Raw genomic sequence first — 24,017 nt, 5'->3', positions numbered from 1 at the left:
TAACCAATCTCCTATCAGTAGAGATCAGTTCACCTGGAGAAAATGGCTGCATTGGAAGATGGACTCAGTGGCATTACGCCCCATTAAAGTCCCTCACCTCCCCAAGCAAACCCTGTCCTTCTCAGGCTCCATCTCCAAATGTATTTAACAACCTGAAGCTGGCAACCTTAGCCACAGTTCCTCCAATCCAGGTGTCACTGGTGAAGTGAAGTTCTGAGGGCCACCTTCTTCCCCATGAAATGATTCAGCCAACAGAGGTAGGAGGGAGAGCTAACTTGAGAAGAAATTAAGTGGAATGAAAATATACCATGTGAGCAGAATATTTTTTTAAGGTAGTGATTTTAGTAAAGAGAGGAAGGAGCGAAGAGACCCACTGTAGAGGAAATTAGCTGAGCACTGGGAAAGGAAAAGCAGCCTTAACAGAAAGATCCTGAATAGGAATCCAGTGGGAGTGGCTTTCCTCACAGCTTCTACCTACTGCTTCTTCAGCTCAAGCCTTCCAAGAATGAAGCAGTAAAGTGGACAAAAATAGAAGCTTCTAGAAAGCCTTCCCCCAGTCTTCTTCTCCCTGTTCAACAATGACCATCCCTCATACTCCACAACCTGCCAAGGTGACAGTCAGCAAAGTAACTACATCCCCTTCTCCCAGCGTGCCGATTCAGCAGTTGTGTTGCTCCACCCAGCACTTAATGTCCCCAAATTCAGCATTTCCATTGCTCCACCCAGTAGGGTATATATATATATATATATATACCCAAATTCAATGTGGATTTCAGTCATTAAGAGCAACGGAGGCAAACAGCTGACATGGACTCTTCACTGCGTTACCCAGGCAAGGTGGTGATCGTGACTGGTGGCACCTCAGGCATTGGTTTGGCTACCGTGAAAGAATTTGGTAAGAATGGCGATAAGGGGGTATGGAGGAGGGGGCAATACTGCCAACAAGAGCTGGGGGTGAGTCTGCGAGGAAGACTTAGGAAGTCGTGCTCACTATTAGGATTGCCAGGTGGGGACCACCTCAGGATAGGAGGTATGGTTGCCATGTCCAGGTTGGAATGCTCCTGGAGATTTGGGGATGGAGGCCAGGGACAATGCCATAGGGTCCACCAAATCAGCCATTTTCTCCAGAGGAACTGATCTCTGTTGTCTGGAGATGATCTGTGATTCCAGGCTGGCGTCCCTACTCCCTCCGTCTCTAATCTGGGGAGGGAATTTAGAAGAGAGGGAAATGTGCCCTTTAGATCCTCAGAGCCATTTTTGTCTATCCTGCAAATGTAACCTCAGTGTGTGGGTTCTGCGGGGCAGAACTTGGAATGAATCTTACAATAATACGATGAGGATAAAACATTTCTACTTTTCACTTAATGTCATATCACATAAAAACATAGAACTTAGTAACACAACAGAACAGTGATGCTCTGCATTCTTGGTGTTTGGGGGGCAGCACAGTGGGAGGGCTTCTAGTGTCCTGGCCCCACTGATAGACTTCCTAACAGCACCTGCTTTTTTTTTTTGACAATGTGTGACACAGAGTGTTCTTAGAGTGTTGGACTGGATGGGTCTATCAGCCTCTCCCTAGGTGCTTCCGCAGCTATCCAGACAGTCACCTCAGAATTTAGGTACCACTTCGTAAGTGGTGCCCTTCTGAAGTGGCTTCAATCTAGCCTGGGATGGGCTGCATGCGGGATGGGGGTGGCAGGTGGATATACACATGAGTAAGTGTATTTTTTAGATCCACCTACCTCCCATCCCTAGGGCAGCTTAAACCACCTGTCTGTTATCAGCCATGTAGTAGCCCCTTTGGTCTTATGGACTAGAGACTTTTGATTAGCCTTTGTCATGCCACAAGGCTCTTCCCAGTGTCAGCGCTGGATCGGGGGGCGGGGGGGGGGGGCAGAGGGGTGGTGCTTGGCCTGGGCGCCACTGGATGGGGGACGCTAAATTGGGTATGGAGTCCATTCTATGATATGGGCCCATAACGTAGAATGGGTCCATAAGGGGGGCACAATTTTTTAATTTTGCCCGCCCTCAAAAAACGTCTGCTGAGCACTTCATTATTCCCTATGTGGAGATTGATTCTCATAGGTTATAATGGAGAATTGATCTGGAGGTATCGGGGGCTGTGGGGGGGCTGCTTTTTGAGGTAGAGGCACCAAATTTTCAATATAATATCTAGTGCCTCTCCCCAAAATACCCTCCAAGTTTCAAAATGATTGGACCAGGGGGTCCAATTTTATGAGCCCCAAAAGGAGGTGCCCCTATCCTTCATTATTTCCTATGGAAGGAAGGCATTTAAAAAGGTGTGCTGTCCCTTTAAATGTGATGGCCAGAACTCCCTTGGAGTTCAATTATGCTTGTCATACCCCTGCTCCTGGCTCCGCCCCCAATGTCTCCTGGCTCCACCCCCGAAGTCTCCTGGCTCCACCCCCAAAGTCCCCAGATATTTCTTGTATTGGACTTGGCAACCCTAATGGAATAACTTCTTAAGAACATTTGCACTGATGATTCTGCATGGTTGTTTTAATTTCTCCTTATCAATGTTTCCTTTGTTCCCCCACTGGTTTCTGAGAAATGCAGGGGAGATGTGATCTGTAGGCAGAAGCCTGTCTTTCCTGAGACTGAAGAATTATTTCTCCCCCAAAGTGTATGTGGCTTGTTTTTGGAAGGGCTGAAGGCCAAAATGGGGGGAAAGGCAGGAAGTGAGTCTTTTAAACCAGTCAGTGAACCTTGTGATGTAGATCTCTCTGTGTGCCAAGCCTCTGAGCTTTGCCTTGTGCTCTTTTCTCTCCTTGCCCTCCAGTTCACCAGGGAGCCAATGTGGTCTTCTCTTCAAAAGCATCTGATGGTGAGTCCAAAACACTTTCCCTCACTGCACCACGAATAATTCCCCTTGTGGAGAGCCAGTTTGGTGTAGTGGTTAAGTGTGCAGACTCTTATCTGGGAGAACCGGGTTTGATTCCCCACTCCTCCACTTGCACCTGCTAGCATGGCCTTGGGTCAGCCATAGCTCTGGCAGAGATTGTCCTTGAAAGGGCAGCTGCTGTGAGAGCCCTCTCCAGCCCCACCCACCTCACAGGGTGTCTGTTGTGGGGGAGGAAGGTAAAGGAGATTGTGAGCCGCTCTGAGACTCTTTGGAGTGGAGGGCGGGATATAAATCCAATATCTTCTTCTTCTTCTTCTTTGTTTTAAAAATGTATATGCTGCCACAGAAAACTTTCTTGAGGCAACTTACAAACTTAATACAATTATAGCAAAGCATATCATTTTACAAAATTATTTTTTACCAAAAAGATTAATAGCCCAATCATTAAAAAGCCCCGCCCAGAGAAGTACAAAACCAAAACATTTAGCAGCCTAAAATGATTTTCATAAAACAAGCCTCAGGCTAGAAGCAGGTTGTAAAAACCATTTGAGAAGAACTACTCCAGAGTCAGCTGTGGTATCTTATCTTTGGCATTGTATTATCTTATTACAGTGGCTCCCAACCTTTTTGGTACCAGGTTTCGTGGAAGACAATTTTTCCATGGACCAGTGGGGGAGGGTATGCTGGGGTTTTTGCCGCCCCAGGCTGCCCCCCTGCCCCATCCCTGTCCCCCATGGACCACTGGGGGATATGCTGGAGTTTTTGCCACCCCAGGCTGCCCCCCTGCCCCTTTAAATGAAGGGGGCTTTAAATGAAGGGTACGTGAAGGTTGCTGCTGCAATGCCCCTTCTGCCCACCCAGGACCCAGGCAGATGAAAGAGGTGGTGCTTCAGAGCTAGGCCGTGCTGCCTGTTTAGTCCGCCCAGGTGGGCAAAAGGGGTGGCAAGGCTGCTCTGCCTTTTAGCAAAAGGGGTAGCAGGGCTGCTCTGCCTCACTCCACAGCCCAGTTGCTAACAGACCACAGACTGGGACCAGTCCACGGACCAGGGGTTGGGGACCCCTGTCTTATAATATATGAATTGTATTGTTGTTTGGTGAAGATTATTTTTGTTACCTTTTCACACCAAAACCTGTCCAAATTTACCAAGCAGTATGGCGAACCAGCTGTGGTGTAATGGTTAAGAGCAGTGGACTCTAATCTGGAGAACCAGGTTTGATTCCTCATTCTTCCACATAAAAGCCAGCTGGGTGGCCATGGGTCATAACTCTGTAAGTGCTGTTCTCTCAAAAACAACAGAACAAAGTAGGAGTCCAGTAGCACCTTTAAGACTAACCAAGTTTTATTCAGAATGTAAGCTTTCGTATGAGTGCATACTTCTTCAGACTACTTCTTCTGAAGAAGTATGCATGCATACGAAAGCTTACATTCTGATTAAATCTTGGTTGTTGTTAAAGGTGCTACTGGACTCCTACTTTGTTCTGTTGTTTCAGACCAACATGGCTGCCCACCTGGATCTCTCTCAAGAGCAGTTCTTTCAGAGCTCTCTCAGCCTCACCAACCTTACAGGGTGTCTGTTGTGGAGAGAGGAAGGAAAGAGAACAGATAGGTGACCATGACCAGGAGTGATATGATCCCAGGATCCAGCCCCTAAATTCTCTCTGAGCAGCAAATATGAAGAAAAGATGAGGTTTAGGATAGCAGAGTTGGAGATGAAAGTGAATGGGAATGGGAATGAGAAGACTGTGGTCAAATGGCATTTCCCATCTTCAAGAGAGAGGAGACAGGTAAGAAATTGAAGCTCTATTCATCCTTGAGTAGAGTGTTGGCAAATGCCCCTAGAGAAGGAGGCAGATGCTGGAAAGTAGGATCATCAGCCCTTCTTTTTGCTACACATGAGCTGTCTACACATTGTTTATCATGTTCTTCTCTTCCCATGTTCCAGAAGTCAACACTTGATGGGACCCCCTCCCAAAGGAGCTGACTTTCCATTTAAAACAGAATGTATTTATTTATTTTGCAGCCCTTTTAGCGCCCCTTTCTCCAAATGAAGAAAACCTTCAAAAGAGAGGAGCAACAATCTTCAATGCATTTAACAAACATGCTTGTGTGTACTTAGAGCCTGGACACAGGTGGAAAAGGAAGATGAAGGGATAAGGCAAAGGGCAGTTAGAAGAATTGTTCTGCTGGCAACCGTTCTGTTCTCTCTCCCCCCCCCCCCCCCCACTTCCGCAGCACAAAAGGGACAAGAGATTCAGAGGGCACTGCAGGCTTCTGGGTGCCCAGGAAATGCTTGCTTCCAGATCTGTGATAATCGGAAAGAGTCAGACATTAAGGTAACTAAAACTGGGTGAAGAGTGGTGCTTCTTTGGGGGTTCTTCTTCAGTATCTCCATGAAAGGTTATTTCTGAGAGCCAATTTGGTGTAGTGGTTAAGTGTGCAGATTCTTATCTGAGAGAACCGGGTTTGATTCCCCACTCCTCCACTTGCACCTGCTAGAATGGCCTTGGGTTAGCCATAGCTCTCGCAGAGTGTCCCTGAAAGGGCAACTTCTGGGAGATCTCTCTCAGCCCCACCTACCTCACAGGGTATCTGTTGTGAGGGAGGAAGATAAAGGAGATTGTGAGCCGCTCTGGGACTCTGAAATTCAGAGTGAAGGGCAGGATATAAATCCAGTATCAATCATATCTGTACGGTGGTGTACTGAGAGTATTTGACACCTAGGGTGGATAATTTTTTAACATCTCCTCTTCCTCTTATTTTTGTTGTTGCCATCCAGTCATGGCTGACTTTTGGTGACCCCATAGGGTTTTCAAGGCAAGAGACATTCAGAGGTGGTTTGCTATTGTCTGCCCCATGTCAGCCCTCCTTAGCTCCTGATGGGCTCAGGCTAGGCTGGAGCTTTCCAGGTCAGGGCTCCTCCTATACAATTATTTTCAGTAATAATTATAAAATAAAATCAATAATAATGGCCAGACAATAGATTCAGGTGGTTAGCCATGTTTGTCTGAGCCAGCAAAGCAAAGTTTGGTCTTAAAGGGCCACTGGACCCAAACTTTGTTTCAATGGCCAGAAAAGAAATGCAGACAATTACAAGATTCTTTTATTTAAAGTAAAGGTGGTCCCCTGTGTAAGCACAAGTCATTTCTGACTCTGGGATGATGTCACATCACGATGTTTTCATGGAAGACTTTTTACTGGGTGGTTTGCCATTGCCTTCCCCAGTCATCAAAACTTTCTTCCCAGCAAGCTGGGTACTCATTTTACTGACCTCGACCTCGGAAGGATGGAAGGCTGAGTCAACCTTGAGCCAGTTACCTGAACCCAGCTTTCACCGGGATTGAATTCAGGTTGTGATCAGAGAGCTTCGACTGCAATACTGCAGCTTTACCACTCTGTGCCACGGGGCTCCTTTTATTTACCTTAGTATATATAAGCACGATGTAAAAAAAAAAAGAAATCATATTCAGTCTGCTAGCACAGCTCAAGTACCCACTGCTGCTAAAAGGGAGCTTTTTCTAAAACAAGTCCCCCATGTGTGCACTCATCCAGGGAAGCGCATCTCAGAGAGAGCTTCCGGGGGGGGGGGGAACCCAGCAGTGCTGCAAACAGCTTGGCACGATCACACAGCTCTTCCGCTCATGAGTCATGGCCTTCAGACAGTAGGGGATTATGTGACATAAGAACATAAGAGAAGCCATGTTGGATCAGGCCAACGGCCCATCAAGTCCAACACTCTGTGTCACACAGTGGCAAAAAATGTTATATACACACATACACTGTGGCTAATAGCCACTGATGGACCTGTGCTCCATATTTTTATCTATTTTTATGACCTGCAGCCAATTCACAGGAAAGCTACCTGGAAGATCCAAGTAGCTTTTAAGGTGAATAGGAGGCGTTTGGGGATGGGGTGAGAATGGGTTGGGCTCAGAGGGCAGATGTGGTTGTGTGAACATGGTTGTTTAAATAGAGTGGGAGGGGTTCCTGGGTCGGGCCAAATCTCTAGTCTGAAAGTGCCCAGTGTCAGGCAATGTAACTTTTTTCTGAAATAAAATGCTTAGCTTAATAGCTGCCATATTGAACCGCTGTTACTAACCATGAGAAAGACCTTGCATATCAAAGTAGAATGTTGTAGATTGTTGCCAGTGCTTGATGTGAACCTCTCTCTCCCTAATACTAACAAAGGCAAGAATTTCCCTTTGAAGATAAAGTGCCTCCAGGGACGAGCCTCTTGGCCATCCCAGGAAGACAAACCGTAGGAATAAGATAAGAGAGAGGGGCCATGTGAACCTTCACACCTCAGCTCAGCAATGTTTAGAATTGTGGCTTTTGTTTAGAAATCTTTGATATAGTCCTCTTAAGTATGCGTTGCACTGTTACATGGTATCAGTCCCAATTTCTTCGTCCTAGTGCATATGGATTATCAAATAAAGCCTAACTTTGTATCAATTCAAGGTCTGGTTGCTTTGAAACCTTATTGCCTGACACCCAGAGTGTTTTAGACAGACAGAAACATCAGAAAAACATTCTGCCAATGAACAAATAGAAGTTCCTTTAAATAGAAGTCACTCCCCTTACAGTCCTCTCTGGCTGTGGCTTCTACTTTCTCCCCCAGCAGGATGTGGTATCCCCCCCCCACACACACACACACACGGCTTATCTCCTATATTCCCCAGGCTCCTTTTCTACTTATCCTTCCCTCTCCTGGGCTTATTCTGAACACCTGGAACAGGTGCAGCCCAGGGTAGTTCTAATGGTGGTTGCTTGCAGCTCTAGGACTGCAGGGGTCCCAATGCTGTTGTTAGCCTTGCCTTGCCTTAGATCTCTCTTCCTCCCTGTTCCTGCAGAGGTTGATTCGGATCACTGTAGAACGTTATGGATGCCTGGACTGCCTAGTGAACAATGCTGGAGATGGTGAGTGATTTTCAGACTGGGGAATCTGGAAAGAATCCCTGGGTGGTATGTGTCCAGATGTGAAGTCTTTCTTGTTTATTCAGAAGCCAAAATGGATTTGTCCAAAAAAGGTTTTGAGGAACTATAGCTTTGCAGGTGTCTATTTCCAAAGCAAGTAAAGAAATTACAGTGGCCTAATAACACAGCAGATTTAGATGAAGCTCTTGGGATTCTCTTCCCTGGTGTCTCTCACACTAACCGCTTCTAAAGGAAGTATCTCTTCATTGATGGATGATTCAGCTGATGGGCTCTGCTGTTTGAGGATGGCCACTAGTTTAACTGGAGGCTTACATAGTGTTGGGTTTTTATGTACAAGTATCAGCATTTGTGTCCTAAAGGAGTTTATATGTGTTAATGGTAGCAAACTTAGCTTATGTTCACTGGGATGCTGGGAGGATCTTCCTGCCAAAGAAGGGAAAGGTCCTTTCATAATGAGGTGAGCTTCAGCCTAGCTGTTGGCTGGTCAGTATTTTGGTAGTCCTACCTGCTCTCTAAGAGTCCTGTGGTGCAGAGTGGTAAAGCTGCAGTACTGCAGTCGGAGCCCTCTGCTCATGACCTGAGTTCGATCCCAGCAAAAGCCTTTTCAGGTAGCTGGCTCTAGGTTGACTCAGCCTTCCATCCTTCCAAGGTCGGTAAAATGAGTACCCCACTTGCTGGGGGGAAAGTGTAGATGACTGGGAAAGGCAATGGCAAACCACCCGGCAAAAAGTCTGCCGTGCAAACATTGTGAAAGCAATGTCACCCCAGAGTCGAAAACAACTGGTGCTTGCACAGGGGACTACCTTTACCTTTTTACCTGCTCTCTGGCGGGTACACAGAAGGAGAACTTTGGAGAGCATGAGTCTTACTTTGTTCTTGAGTTGTTGTTAGAGAAGGCACCACAATGTAGACAAGAGGGTGTAGATTAGATAGATAAACTGTTCTTTATTTTCTTTTATTTTTCATGTAACCAATCCCTAATTTATCTGGTAAAGTTGTCTTAGAACTAAATGCACATGATTCTGCATTTACTTTTTCAGTTACAGAAACACTTTGCTTATTTTTATCCCACACATAAATTCATGTAGGACATCATCTTTGCCAGCATGCTATGATGGTAAATGAAACCTCTGTATTCAGAGCCTGTAATGCTCAGAAGACCAGTGCTTGGAGGGCTGTATTGGGTTGCCAACTCTGGGCTGGGAACTCTTGGAGATTTAGGGGTGAAACTGGGAGAGGGGGCTTGGGGAAAAGGGAACCTCATTGGGATATAATGCCATAAAGCCCAGTATGGTATAGTGGTTAAGAGCGGTGGACTGAAGAACTGGGTTTGATTCCCCACTCCTCCTCCACATGAAGCCCGTTGTGTGACTTTGGGCCAGTCACAGTTCTCTCAGAATTCTCTCAACCCCACTTACCCTATAGGATGCCTGTTGTGGGGAGAGGAAGGGAAGGTGATTGTAAGCCATTTTGAAGCTCCTTTGGGTAGTGTGACGGAACCGGCCCGATTCTGCCTTCAGACCCGGTCCCGTCAACTCCCTATTGAGTCACCAACTCCTGGAGGGAGCTATTTCTCCTCCGTCCACCTGGGCTCGCTGCCACCACCTGCTCAGTCTAGGGGTTCAGATTGAGAGGAAGAGGACTCCCAATCCCCCTCTCTAGCTATGAGGCCAGGCCTCAAGGTCCTCTGCCACCCAGTACTTGGGATTCACAGAGACCACAGCACTTCTTCGGGGAACCCCTGGAGGATTGGCACCTTATCCAACTGCATGCCTTCCCCCTTCCCCGGGGCCCCCTTCATAAAGCAGCGTGGTCTAAAGCGGTTGGGGATCTATGTGGTACAGAGTTTGACTGCCAGCATTCAAAACAGCAAAAAAAATATTTAATTAAAAGAGAAAAAGAAAAGAAAAGCACAGCACAGCGAAAACAGTTGCATGTAAAAGGTTAGCACAGCACAGCACCCGCACAGCAAACAGCATGACAAAGAAAAGGTGGTTATAAACGCATCCTACTGTCCCTGGTCTAAACTTGCCCTGCCTTGTGGGTGGCTTACTTGGTCTGACTGCCTGGGGGCCTCCTTTCCCTGAGTAGGCCTCTCCCTCAGTCAGGAGCCCACAGACTCACCACCTCTCTCCTCGAGGGCCAGCTGCAGACTGCCCTTTTCAAATAAGAAAAAAAAACAAAAGAACTTCCTGCCTCTCTAGGAGGCTTTCCCCCTAGAGTTGCTGGTTTGGCTCTGGAAGGTGGGGGGGAATGAAAGGAGGGCTAGGCCCCAAAGCCTGCCCAGCAGTTTCATGTTCCCTCCCAACTAAGATGGCATTTCTCCACAGGTAGAAAAAAGCAGGATATAAAACCCAACTACTACTCTTCCTGCCATTTTGTCCAGGAGAACAGATTTCTGTAACCCAAGTGCAGTAACAGGGAGAGGCTTTGGCCTTCTGGAGCACATGGGCTTCCATAGAGTTACATGGTCTGCTGGACTATAGGCTGGATCCAGTAGGACTGCTCTTACATCTGTATGATCTATTATCTTTAGCTTGTGGTTTTACTTAAATTCAGAAGTGGGGATGTGTCTCAAAACAAGAAGCAGTTACAAAACTTTTCAGCTGATACCGAATCATGTATAAATTTTGCTGAGGCAAAATGTTTGTCTATGGTTTTTAATGACTTTTTTTTCTTAATGGCATATTTTAGGCTTTGTACTTAGTATTTCTGGTTGTTTGGTTATCTTTTATATTACTGGATTGTTTTATTCTACCATTGAATTACCAAACTTGTTTGCTTATGACCAGTTGGTCTGTGAGCATGAAATATAGAATAAAGGAAAGATTCAAATGAGTATTACTTTAAAGGAGAAAAAAGAAAGATGAAATCCATCAGTACTTTGTGTGGGGGGGGAGGGCATGAAGCTGTTCTCTTTCTCTTTGCAGCTCTGGCCTCTATGAAACCCCCTTTCCCTTTTGTATCCTCTTGCAAACAGGTTATAAAGAATTGTCAGATGATGTGACTGCCCAAGACTTCGAAAATCTCATGAAACTCAATACTCTGAGCTATTTGTTGTTATCCAAGGTGAGTGTTTCTAAAGTATAAGCAGATTCCCTGTTCTTGGGGGCAGCTGGCATCCTCCAGAGTTGAAAACCAAGCAGAAAAAACACTAGAATGCTATAGGATTCAGAGGTGCAGTGCTTTTCCTGGTTCCTTCAGTCATCTGCTGCCCAAATGAATGCAATGAAGAATGAAAATCCATAGCTCCACAGCTGTGGACCAGTTTTGCACCCAAAGGGTGCATGCATTCTTGCTATCTCCAGTTGCCAGGATTTCTGCTAGCCCTACTGGGGAAGGGCTCTGCCAGTGGATAACTCTAAGCTACGTGGATTAATGTAATGGTCTGCACTTGTATACAGAAGCTCTGTACTTTTTCCCTTTTGATGTCTGGCACGCATTTCTCTTTATATTTTGTGTACAGTATGCACTGCCCTACTTAAGGCAAACGAAAGGAAACATCATCAACATGGCCAGCCTTTTTTCTACTATTGGGTTCAAGGATGCACTGTCAACGATTGTGACCCAGGTAATCCTGACAAGGACAGAGTTGGTTGCCAGTTTTTTTGAATGCTTCTGCTCTTGAGCTTTTGAGAAGCAGCTTGGCTGGCAGATAAAGGTTTGTACAGCATGGAGAGAGCCGATGATAGTGTCTCCATTCTCGTGTTTTGAAAAACTCCACCTGTGGGCTCTTGTAAATCAAGTTACTCCTAAAGGCATGGAGGGGAGGCCAGGTTGGTTTTTTTCAAGCCAGCTGGCAATTCTCACAGGCAAGGCTAAAACCCATCCATAACTGGTAAAGGTTTTGTGGACTTTGTTTGCTTAAAAAGCTCACTTCAGCCTCAAAGCTGAAAACATCCTGCATCTTTCACCCTTCCCTCAGCACCCCAAGTAGAGTTTTCAGGCACCTAGAGACAAGTCCTTTGAATAGAGGCTTCATGGGAATGTTCTTTACAAGGGGATGTCATTTCCCCTACACACACCGTGAAAAGCTCAACTCACAGAGACCAGATTACTACTTCTCTGCTCTAACTCATCCGTACTCTAGGTCCCCAATATTCAGGCTTCAGTTGCCTGGGCTGGGAATCAGACTTGGATCTCTAAGGCCGCATTATCCACCCAGAGTGAGCAGGTCTTTGTGGGGGTGGTGATGGCTCAGGTGCTGAAAGTCAATCTTGGATGAAACGGTCTGGCCCACCACCCTCCATCCTGTCCTCCCTAGGGTGGCCAACAGGACTTGAGAAAAATGCCTTCTCCCTTTAAGAGAAGCTTAGTAGCCATTTGGATTGTAGGCATTATTTAAGCCCATATCATTAAAAAAAAATCTCTTTATCGACACAGAGTATAGTCAAAGGCGCAAGAGGAGGCCAAGCCAGTTCTGGTCAGTTGACAACCTTGCTTGTTGTGCATTTCCCTTGCAGGGCGGTGTGATTGCAATGACCAAAGCCCTGGCCATCGATGAGAGCAAATACGGAGTACGCGTCAACAGGTAGAAGTGATTATTATCCATACAGAACCTTTGATGCATAGTATGCCTTGCAGAATATTCTCAGGAAAAAAAGATAGGTCTTTCGTAACCCAATGCCAGGAACCTACAGGCAGGACTTTTTTCCTGGGGGAACATGGTGGAATGGCATTCCAGACAGAGCCAGCTCGTCCATTAGGAAACATTCAGCAGTTGCCTCAGGCACCGACTCTTGGGGGGGGGGGGCGGTGTTGTTTCTGCATGCTGAGGGGCCAGAAATGTTCCTCTGACTTCTCAGAGCACAGAAACAATGCAGTGCTTTCAGTCCTGGGTGCTCTCGCACCGCCCCTACCCAGGCATCCAGGGAGAGCCAAGGAAGGGGCGCCCTTTCTGAGGTAATGCAGTGCAGCCGTCCCACAGACCGGCTCTCTCTGGCTTCTGCTGCCTGGAGCTCTTCACCCGCCCCCTCCATGGCTGTGCTGCTACTGCTGCTCCTCAGAGCCTTGCTGGTGACCCTGCTAGGGGTGCACTCCTTTTCCTCCTCCACCGCCAGCACCCAGAGAGTGCCCAGGACTGAAAGTTAAGTGCCGTGTTGTTTCTTCACGCTGAGGGGTTGGAGGAAATCTTCCAACCCCACTCGAGAGTGCCCAGGACTGGCAGCACCGTGTTGTTTCTGTGCGCTGAGGGGTCAGAAAAACTCTCCTGCCCCCTCAGTGCACAGAAACAAAGGCACATGATGACATCACTGTGTGACATCATCTTGCCATGCACAAAGTGCACGCACAATAAGTGTGGGGGGTGGGCACGCGTTGGGGTTCTGCCTCAGGCGGCAGAACCCCACGCACCAGCCCTGATTCCAGAACCTCTTTCTGGAAACAAAATTCTCAAAAAATGTTTAAAAGTTCATGAGGAGCACTGGTGTGTTTCTCCTTCATTTCTCTCTCCTTCATTTCCACCACCTCATTCTCGGGGGGGGGGGGGGGACAGGGACCCTGCCTACAGGCCACATTTTTTTCTAAAACAAATTGATAATGGTGAGAGATAATTAGTACCAAAAGAGTGTAACACCCAAACAAATGAACTGGGGTAACTTTTCTAGAGAAGGTATAAGGCAGGGGTGGCCAAACTGTGGCTCTTTCACACATATTGCGTGGCTCTTGAAGCCTCCACTGCTCCATCAGCTGGCTTAGTGAAGGCATTGGTCCCTTTAATCCGCTTCTCCAAACCATGCCAGCTGGCAGCTTGGAGAATGCATTTAAAGTTTAAGTTGCTTTCTTTCCACCTCTCAATCCCCCATTCCTTTTCTTCCCTTCCTTCCTTGCAGCTCTCAAACATTTGGGATACATGTCTTATGGCTCTGAAACATCTGACATTCATTCTATGTGGCTCTTATGTTAAGCAAGTTTGGCCATCCCTGGTATAAGTGATACAAATCCACATATTTCTTTTCCCTTTCAAATACTGTTGCTCATAAGAAGAGAACCATAAGGAAGAGATTAGGTACAAAACATGGTAACTTCTAAAATTACAGGAAATGAATCCCATTATTTTCAATTCCACTGGAATAAACTTGTGTCTTGCAATGAAATCCGGAAGTACTGCACAGCGACGCGACAGAGGTGACCAGAGGAAGTCCCCTGGTCATTGGGTGTAGCGCGTGAAAGTACTCCGCCAATTAAGATCTGTGGCGGGAAGTTTCACTGGCCAGGATTGGATTGGGCCAGTTGGAGGGCTGTTCCAGGTATTGTATATAAAGCAGGACCCAGCCCGCGTTTCCCTCTCTTGTGATGTACCAGCTAATAAAGTACGTTGCCTTCAACACGTCTCATCACTGAGTACATTACAAAACTACTTTGCCTTAAGGATATACAAAGGCTGGGTCTTTACACTACAATGTACATCTCTATCTGATATCATCAAAGTACCCAAACCACTTCCACTTCACTTACAGGTAGAAAAGATTTGTGTGGGGGGGGGGGGAGGGTCTACAAACAAGCAGGTCTCTCCCAGGTGTACAAAAAAGTATGACTTTGTCAATTAACTAAAATAAATACAAGATGGTGGGGGTGGGATTCAGCTTCATAGAAATCTGAATCTGGTTCAGGGAGCCTGGAATGCAGGTGAGAGTCAGTTAAAGGAGAAAAACATGGGGCAGGGGAGAGAAGAGAAATCAGCCTCCTTAAGTTCACTTTCAAGAGTTCATAGAAACCTAGAGTTTTCGCTATTGCTTTTTCTTGTGACTTAAACAAATGATTTGTTTATTCCCTGTGGACTGATATTGCAGAGGCTGCATTCCATGCTATATTTTTCTGGGGCATAAAAACGTTTCTTGATGTTTCATGATGCCTCTGAGCTTTTTTTAAAAAAAAATTTCAATCATTTTGAATTTTAGCATCTCACCAGGTAATATCTGGACTCCTTTGTGGAAAAGGGAAGCAAATCGATTTAAGGATCCAAAGGCCGTAGTCCAGGAAGGTGACAGTCAACAGGTGAGTGTGTTGGGGGGAAACAGGTATGGTGCTGCTGCAGATAAGTGGTTCTTCCCAAGGTTGCCATCCTCAAGGTGGGGCCTTAAGCTCTTCTAGAATGACAGCTGTTCTCCAGGCTATAGAGATCTGTGCTTAGGAGAAAATGGCAGTTTTGGAGTGTATGAGAAGCAGAAGTCCTAGAGTGTCCACAGAGGCTGGATGTTCTTGCTCTTCTGTGTCTCCTATGGAAGAAGAATCCCCCTTGAGCTCTCTCCCCTCCCCATACTCTGCCCCCGCCAGGCACAGCCTCTAGATCTCCCAAACCAGCCTTGGCAGCCCAAGTACTACCAGCTCTAAGGTGGTCATAATAAGTAGGGATGTGTATGCGTTGGAAGAAATTTTAATACTCCATGCAGGAAACCTGAATTCTGCTGCTACTAAACCTTGCTTCACCCAGATTCAGCTTCTGAGACCTCATGATCTTCTCTTATGTGAGTTCAGAATTGTAAATGTAGAATTCTACATTTATCTCCCTTTTCTTGCTCATTTATAGCTAATGGGACGCATGGGGACCCCAGAAGAGGTGGCATTGGCTATTCTATTCCTTGCCGCAGATGCAACTTTCTGCACTGGTCTGAACCTTCTGATTACTGGTGGAGCTGAAATTGGCTTTGGAATAAAGTATCCGACGAATCCTGAGACTTCTCCAATTGATCTTGGGAATCTGAAGGACCCTCCTCCTTCGATCTGTAGACCCACAAAGATGGTTGTGGATAAGGGCAATGAGTACCACTGTCATTGATTCAAAGTCAATATTTAAACTTCATTAAATGCTTCCTGTCTATGTTTTCTACTTGATTTCCCTTGACCAACAATTGTGCCTGTTCTTTTTCCAAATCCCAATATCTGATGATGACAGAGTTCAAAGAAAAGAGTTGTCATAAAAATGTTGTTGCTGTTTGGCTTTAATACATGAAAATGAGTTTGCAGCATCAGGGCTTGCCTTTCCTAGCTGTGCAGAAGAGGCTTCAAAAGGCAGAAAGAACACTCAAGTCCTCGCTTGCACAAGAGGGTTCATGTCTTGGGCAGGGTGTTAATTTGATCCCTGATGTTTGAACAATGTTAACAGGTTGTTCCCCAAGCTGGTGGGAAGTTCCTTACCCAATCCAAAGGCAGGGACTCTGCTCCCTCCTGAAATAAGAGAACCCCCATCCCTCAGTCATTTGAAAAGGCCATGTCTCCCAGTTCATGTTTTAATGACACCTATCCATCTTGCCCTTCCTGGCAGGTACAGTAGATGGTTATCTCATCACAGAAATGTGTCTTCTCTCTTGCTTATGCTTTGTGCATTTTATGGCTCTCTTCCCTGGGAAAGTGAAAAGCTCCCAGAGCCCTTGCAGAGCAGTAGCTATGATATCACTGAGACTTTTTTTTTTGCTGAGTTTGCAAACAAGTTGAGCTCAAGCACGTTTTAACCACCTATGAACTCTGTTTCAAGTGGCTTTCATCTTGGACAGTTAGCTGAACCAGTTACAAGAAAAAGTAGATTGATTTCTTTTTAAGAGAAACTAAAAGCTGAGATTGGCCTTCTTATCTGACATTACTAAGATTTAGAGATAAGATAAGAAAATAGGCACTCCTGTGACAGCAAATTAGATTTCTCTGGATAGAAGTCTCAGAAGAATAGGTGAGATTTCTTGTGGGTATCTTGGGCTTTTTGATTATCCCTTAAAGCAATAAGACAACCAACTGAAACCTGATTTGCTTTTAAAACTATTACTTGCTAAAAAGTAATGATAGCTCACTTCTTCATGCTTGTTATTTCCTTCTGTCTACCTCATTAAAAAATAACTTCTTATCTCAATAAAAGATAAAAGTTGTTGCTGGTGTTCTGTCTAGTTTGTTGGTTACACTTAAAGAACCATACTCACCCCCTTATTATTTTGTATTATCAAAATTAAGGGTTGTAAATCACCCTTTAATGAGATAAATCCAGGATAACTCTGTTGCTAAACATGTTTTGTCAAGGCAAAGCTATCATATTTGTTACGTTCAGGCTCTCTGATTAGATGCAGGATGCAAGTGTAAGAAAAATTAAATTTCCCCTAGGGAATATTTGCCAATAAAACAGCACTCCTTTATTTCACATATGTTGGGGATGTGTGGGCAATGTAAGAATTCCACTGGGCCATGGAGTGCGCTGTTTTCAAACACAGAGAACAGTAAACTCTCCTGAGGAACTGTGCATGCCTTCCAAATCAATGTTTGCATTTTAATAAAGGTTTCATTTAAGGTATACAACACAGAAAGGAGATGGAGCAACAATAAAAAGGAACATGCAAAGTAAACTAACTGGAAAACTTTTCAGGGATATTCCCTTGTGCAGTTTCTCATTACTAAGGACAATTCGGGAGAGCCATCTTCATTCCAACAGATCTCTGGAATCTTGAAGGACTCTCTTCAGACTCACTGGTAGAAATGACATTCTTCACTCAAAAGATGAGATGGATGTATTGAAACCTGGATTCTGGAACTGGGGTGAATTCAAGGTCTGGGGCCTTTTTTCTGAAAGTCCCCTCTTTCAACTCGCACACCTTGGTGAACATAAAACTGCATTTATTGTGTGAGAGAAATACAGTTTAAACAGTTGGATATGGTTCTCCCTGCTCCCAAAACTCCTTTCCCTTTGTTAGTTGTCAGGTTTTGTTTTTTTTAAAAAGATACTAGACAGGTAGGGTTGCCAAGTCCAATTCAAGAAATATCTGGGGACTTTGGGGGTGGAGCCAGGAGAAAGGCTGTGACAAGCACAATTGAACTCCAAAGGGAGTTCTGGCCATTCCATTTAAAGGGACCACACACCTTTAAAATGCCTTCCCTCCATTGGAAATATTGAAGGATAGGAGCAACTTCTTTTGGGGCGCATAGAATTGGATCCCTCAGTTGAACCTTTTTGAAACTTGGAGGGTCTTTTGAGGACAGGTGTTAGATGCTATGCTCCGAATTTGGTGTCTCTACCTTAAAAAAACAGCACCCCCAGCACCCCGCGGATCAATTCTCCATTATACTCTTTGGGAATTGGTCTCCATAGGGAATAATGAGCACCTAGCAGACATTTCCCTCCCCCCACTTTCTGATGACCCTGAAGCGGGGGGAGGGCCTCCAAACTAGGGGATCCCCTGCCCTCACGTGGGGATTGGCAACCCTAGAGACAAGACTCTATGCCACCTCCTCCCAGAGCAAACAGTGTGAAGCAAGCTGTTTGTGCTGAGAACAGCACCCAGCAGAAGTGCAAGGCAGTTCCAGCGGCTCCTATTTCACATTCAGTGCTGCCTCTCCTCCTCAGAGGAAGGAGTACCGAGTGCCATGTGAAGAAGCAGCTGCTGCTACTGTTTTGTCCTTGGGCTTGGCTGTACCTCCCCTCCTCCCAGGGCAAACCATGCAAAGCCTGCTGTTCACCCTCAGAGGAGAACCCAACCCCAATGCAAAGCAGCAGAGGTAGCTGCTGCTTTGGGCTTGTGCTGCCCTGGCACTTCCACCTCCAAGTAGGAGTGTGCATTTGGTTCAGCTGAACCGAATAAGCCGCCGAATCACCACTGATTCGGCTGTATACAGAATCGGCTGCAGCCAATTCCAATTGGGGACCATTATGCGGCAGCCAAATACAGCTCACTGTATACTTCCGGATAGATATTCGGAAGTATACGGAATTCAATGAAAAAGGCGGGAAAGGGGCTTCTGCAGCCTCAGGGGAGCTGCTTGCTTCCTTTCCTGCCTTTGGTAGCCTTTTCCCGCCTCTCCCATAGCCTCCCTGGGATCAGGGGGGGGGAGGGGGAAGAGGAGCCCCAGCAGCCAATCCAAAGCATGCATTTGCAAAATGCATTGCAAATGCATGCTTTGCAGGGCTGTTGTGTAGCTGATGACCCAGCCATCAGCAACATTGTTGTTTTTTTGATCTTTTGCTTACTTGGGGATCCAAGTAAGCACTGTTGTCTGGCCAATCAGAGAGCAGTGCTATTTTTTGAAACTGCTCTCTGTAGGGCCAGAGAACCTTTTTAAGGAGTCTGCCTGGCTGGACTCCCATTCCATTGCTGCTGTGTTGCTTTGTGTTGGTGTGAGAGATTGTGCTGCTGCTGGCTGGCGCTTGGCTTCAGCTGCTGCCTGTTGCTCTCTCACTCAGCCTTACCAGACTTCCCTGAAGTAGAGAAGACAAGGTAAGACAGTCTTGGGGTTCTTGTTTTTATTTTAGTTGGTGAAAAGACTTTTTAAGACTCAGACTAGAGTCCCTTTACTTATCCAGATTTGGGTGGTGGAGGTGGTGGGGTAGCTTATTTGGGGTTAGGGGTTTCTGCTTGGGGAGGGGGCCTGGGGTGGGGGGAGATTTGCCAGTTTGCCCATATCTTAATTTAGTGAGAGGACTTTTAAAAGTGCAGTGTCCTTTTACTTCTCCTGATTTGTGTGGCTTGGATTTCTTGGGGTTAGGGTGAAGGGTTTTTTTGGGGGGGAGGGATTGACAAAGTTCCTATATTGTTAAAAGTTAAGGTTTTTTTACTGTTTTGAGAGTATTCTGTGATGGTTTGTTGCTGCTGTGTGGGCTGCTGTTGTTACTCTTCTCTTCTGGTTCTTGGGGGGGGGGGTGCTGTTTGGCCTAATTTTCATTGTTTAAAAGGCCACTTTTGTCCCCCTTTTCCTGGTTCTGGTTTTAGGGGGTGGGGGTGTGTTGACTGATTTGGCCTGAGGTTTCTTATTGGTGAAAAGGCCACTTTTTTACAGTTGAGTTGCTTGGCCTTTTCTGATTGTGCTGGTTTTGTTTTGGTTTTTTTAAATTACCTCTGGTTGGTGTGGGGGTTGGCGAGTGTGTGTGTGGGCTGTGTGGGCTGGGTCACTTTCATGTTTTTATAGAGTGATTTTTGGAGTCTGAGTGTGCTCTTGGTTTGGCTAGGGCCACTAAATAGGCTGCCCCACTAAAAAGGGTGTAGATTGTGTGTTCTGTGGCAGGGAAGCTGGCACCTGGGTGAGAGACGCAGAGCCAGCATGCTTGTTGTGGTTGGCCAGCTCTCCCCGTGTTGTTTGGGGCAGGGCTGGAGAGCTGGCATCTGCAGATTGTGTGTTCTGTGGCAGGGAAGCTGGCACCTGGGTGAGAGACCCAGAGCCAGCATGCTTGTTGTGCTTGGCCAGCTCTCCCTGTGTTGTTTGGGACAGGGCTGGAGAGCTGGCATCTGCAGATTGTGTGTTCTGTGGCAGGGAAGCTGGCACCTGGGTGAGAGACGCAGAGCCAGCATGCTTGTTGTGCTTGGCCAGCTCTCCCCGTGTTGTTTGGGGCAGGGCTGGAGAGCTGGCATCTGCAGATTGTGTGTTCTGTGGCAGGGAAGCTGGCACCTGGGTGAGAGACCCAGAGCCAGCATGCTTGTTGTGCTTGGCCAGCTCTCCCTGTGTTGTTTGGGACAGGGCTGGAGAGCTGGCATCTGCAGATTGTGTGTTCTGTGGCAGGGAAGCTGGCACCTGGGTGAGAGACCCAGAACCAGCAGGCTTGTTGTGCTTAGCCAGCTCTCCCCATGTTGTTTGGGGCAGGGCTGGAGAGCTGGCATCTAGGTTTGCTGCAGCCAGGTCTGCAGAGCAGACTTTGAGCAGATTGTGTTTTGTGTGGCAGTGACGTTGGCAACTAGGTTTATATTGGTTCCAGCCCTGCAGGGTTCATAGAGTAGATAAAGGAATGTAGTGCATTTGGGTCCTATAGAGATTCTCTGGTGTGAAGTTAGGTTTGGCTTTGGGTGCCCCAGGAATTGGACCCCCTGGTTTTGTGTGGGACAGTGCCCTGAAGCTGCACAGCAGTTTGGGGGGCTCTCCTCAACACCTCCTGCTCCCCAGAGCCACTTTTCCCACAACAATTACAGTGAGGAAGTGGCTCTAATTGTTTTTTTTCTCACCATTGGGAGCAGTGTTCCTTTTGGGGTGCCCACAGATGGGTGCAGTTTTTTTGGGCCAGGGGGGTTCCATGCTGGGGAGTCCCCTGAAGCTGCCCTGCAGTTTTGGGGCCTCTCCCTCAAACCCCCCTCTGGCCAGAGCCACTTTCCCCACAGCAATTGTAGTGGAGGAAGTGGCTAATTGGGCTTTCCCCATCATTGTTGTCAATGGGTCTTTTGGGGAGCCCAAAGACAGGGACCCCCTGGCCCAATCTTTTTGGGACTTGGGAGTTTTGTAGAGGAGAGTCCCCTGCGGGTTCCCTGCAGTTTTGGGGGCTCTCCCTCAAACCCCCTGCCCCCCAGTAGCCTCTAATTATGCCCTATGTTGCCATTGATTTCAATGGCCCATAAGGTATAATGGTGGAATAGGGGCACCCTCTTTGGGTGCCCCTGGAATGGGATCCTCTACCCCAATATTTTTGGGACTTGGGGGGTTTGTAGGGGAGTGTCCCCTGCAGGTCCCCTGCAAATTTGGGGGCTCTCCCTCAAACCTCCTCCCCTCCAGGCGGCTTCAAATATACCCTATTTGCCATTGATTTCAATGGTCCATAGGGTATAATGGGGCCGTATATTCGGAAATAGCCGCGCATCTACCGTATATGCGGCTATTCCAAATATGGTATTGAGTAGTATACAGGATTCCAATTTTCTCCCCCATATACTTCCGAATCCATGTAATGCCGATTTTTTTTTTTTTTTTTTTTTTGCACATCCCTGCCTCCAAGCACAAACACCATGCTTCACAGTGTTTGAGCTTGGATGGTCAGTTCCTGGGATTTTTTTGTAGCAGGAACTCCTTTGCATATTAGGCCACACCCCACTGATGTAGCCAACCCTCCAAGAGCTTACAGGGCTCTTAGTACAGGGCCTACTGTAAGCTCCAGGATGACTGCCTACATCAGGGATGTGTGGCCTAATATACAAAGGAATTCATGCTATGGCCTTGGGTCAGCCATAGCTTTCACAGGAGTTGTCCTTGAAAGGGCAGCTGCTGTAAAAAAGCTCTCTCAGCCCCACCTACCTCACAGGGTGTCTGTTGTGCAGGGTGGGGGGGAGGTAGAGGAGATTGTGTCTGCTCTGAGACTCTATTCAGAGTATAGGATGGGATATAAATCCAATATCTTCTTATTTAAAAAGCCCTGGTCAGTTCACCTGGGGATTAGAGTTTTTTCACTGACTGGCGAAAACACTGGAAAAAACAGTAGACATGTCCGGTATTTTAACAGTTTTTTCCCCAGACAATCATTGGAAATATAAGAAGGGTGGTTGTTTTTTTTAAATTAACCAGATAATTCTTTCTTCATTATCGGAATAGACTAGGACTATTATTTGCCTCCATAAGCATGTTCAGAATGAATCATAGCTCTATGGTGTGTATATCCACACTCAGGAAGCAAAATATGCCAAGGGACCACACATTTATAGTAGGCAGCGAGAGGATGGAAGTTGAAAAATGATTGTCACACTACTAGAGAAGTTGTGTCATCCCTCATACCAGCATGTCAGTAGGCACAGCCTGCTGAATGACTCCAGACCCAGACAGACCAGGGATTTTTCCCAGGATCCAAAAGTCTTAACATCATTCACCAGTTCCAGCGTTGTTCACCAGGTGGTCCAGGCATCTGTAACGTTCTGCAGTTACACAAATCAACCTCTGTAGGCACAAAGATGAAGAGACATCTTATTATGTATAAACAATTTATTAATTTGTAATATATTGTAATAACACTTTTCCATTACTCTTAAAAATTCATACATATACATTACATTTTCTCCCTCCTCCCTCCCCTTTTAGTGACCCCCGGCAGTGTATCTTATCTAAGTTGCCAAAACCAAAGGTAATTCATTTTATCTATTGCAGAATCTTACTTCATGAATAAAAGGAAAAAAACCTTAAAACAATAAGAAAAAAGAAAAAGAAAATTCCATATTATATTTATAATCCATCTTCATAATAGTCCCTTTAAACTTTCTTTTAAATTTAGTCATTATCAAAAATTGTCAAATATTTTTTAACCTTCCATTGTTTTTCAACATAGTTTTGAAACTTTCCCCATTCACATTTGAACTTTTCTAAGTCCTGTTCTTTTAAGATTCTTGTAAATTTGTCCATTTCACTCCAATGCATACCTTTTAAAACCCAATCCCACTTCTTATTTTATCTTATTTTGCTTCCACATCTGCACATGAACTGTCCTTGCAGCTGAAAGTATATACCATAATATCATTCTATCTTGTTTTGAAAACATCTCCATTTGTAATCCCAACAGAAAAACATCTGGTGCCTTCTTAATATTAAATCCCCAAATTTTTGAAATCTCTTGCTGAATCATTTTCCAAAATTGTTTTGCCTTATCGCAAGTCCACCACATAAGGTAGAAAGATCCTTCTTGTTTTTTACATTTTCAACACCTATCCGACATCTGATTGTACATTTTTGCCAGTTTTTTAGGTGTCATTTACCACCTATATAACATTTTAAAACCGTTTTTTTCTTTAATATTATAGCATGTAGAAATTTTCATAGAGCTCTTCCATAGATGCTCCCATGACTCCATTTGTATTTCCTTATTTACATTTATCGCCCATTTTATCATTTGAGGTTTTACTACCTCATCTTCCTTAGACCATTTCAATAATAGTTTATAAATTCTTGAAATCAACTTTTCATTTTCACCGAACAGCATTCTCTCCAGTTCTGTTTGCTCTTGTCTTATTCCCTCAAGCAAGCTCTTTATTTGTTGCAATTAAAACCAATTATACTTATATTGTAATTCTTCAGCCGATTTTAATTCCACCTTGCCACCTTGGCTCTTTAAAAGCTGTTTATAAGACAACCACTTCACTTCTTCAACATCTGAATACAATTTTATAACTTCTGTTGGCACAATCCAAAGCGGTTTCCTCTCATCCCCATATCTTTTGTATTTTGACCATGTTCTTAGCAATTTACTTCTTATATAATGATGCGAAAAGAAACCATCCATCTTATTTTTCCCATAATACATGTATGCATGCCATCCAAAACATTTCCATGTCCTTCTAATGCTAATAATTTAGATGGAGAGACATCTAAGGCAGAATCAAGAATGCTGCAATTCCAGAGCCACAAGCAACCACCTGCTCAAGGCTGCACCTTTTCCCAGTGCTGGGAGCAAGACAGAGAAGTAGAGTTGCCAGGTCCGACTCAGGGAATATTTGGGGACTTCGGGGGTGGAGCCAAGAGCAAGGTTGTGACAAGCACAATTGACCTCCAAAGGAAGTTCTGGCCAGTGGCCAACACATT

At 45.7% G+C, this 24,017-nt stretch overlaps 1 protein-coding gene across 1 annotated transcript; it reads left to right on the top strand.

Moving 5' to 3' along the window:
* Positions 1–767: 767 nt before the first annotated feature.
* Positions 768–16,651, top strand: LOC132582926 (17-beta-hydroxysteroid dehydrogenase 14-like). Its single transcript, XM_060254581.1, has 9 exons — positions 768–895; positions 2,801–2,845; positions 5,097–5,197; positions 7,712–7,778; positions 10,777–10,865; positions 11,263–11,367; positions 12,260–12,327; positions 14,696–14,792; positions 15,325–16,651. The coding sequence occupies exons 1-9, from the start codon at positions 808–810 to the stop codon at positions 15,571–15,573; spliced, it is 909 nt and encodes a 302-aa protein (XP_060110564.1). The 5' UTR covers positions 768–807; the 3' UTR covers positions 15,574–16,651.
* The last annotated feature ends 7,366 nt before the right edge of the window (positions 16,652–24,017 follow it).

Source organism: Heteronotia binoei, chromosome 15 (assembly GCF_032191835.1).
Source record: "Heteronotia binoei isolate CCM8104 ecotype False Entrance Well chromosome 15, APGP_CSIRO_Hbin_v1, whole genome shotgun sequence".
NCBI lineage: Eukaryota > Metazoa > Chordata > Lepidosauria > Squamata > Gekkonidae > Heteronotia > Heteronotia binoei.
Note: the sequence above shows the minus strand (reverse complement) of the source record. Positions and strands in the feature narration are given on the sequence as shown.

Bases quoted from the DNA above. Each gene is read 5' to 3' on its own strand.
- LOC132582926 (XM_060254581.1), top strand. From the start codon at position 808: ATGGACTCTTCACTGCGTTACCCAGGCAAGGTGGTGATCGTGACTGGT. The intron at 2,846-5,096 runs GTGAGTCCAAAA...CCACTTCCGCAG, and splicing joins CTCTTCAAAAGCATCTGATG to CACAAAAGGGACAAGAGATT. The intron at 12,328-14,695 runs GTAGAAGTGATT...TTTGAATTTTAG, and splicing joins TACGGAGTACGCGTCAACAG to CATCTCACCAGGTAATATCT.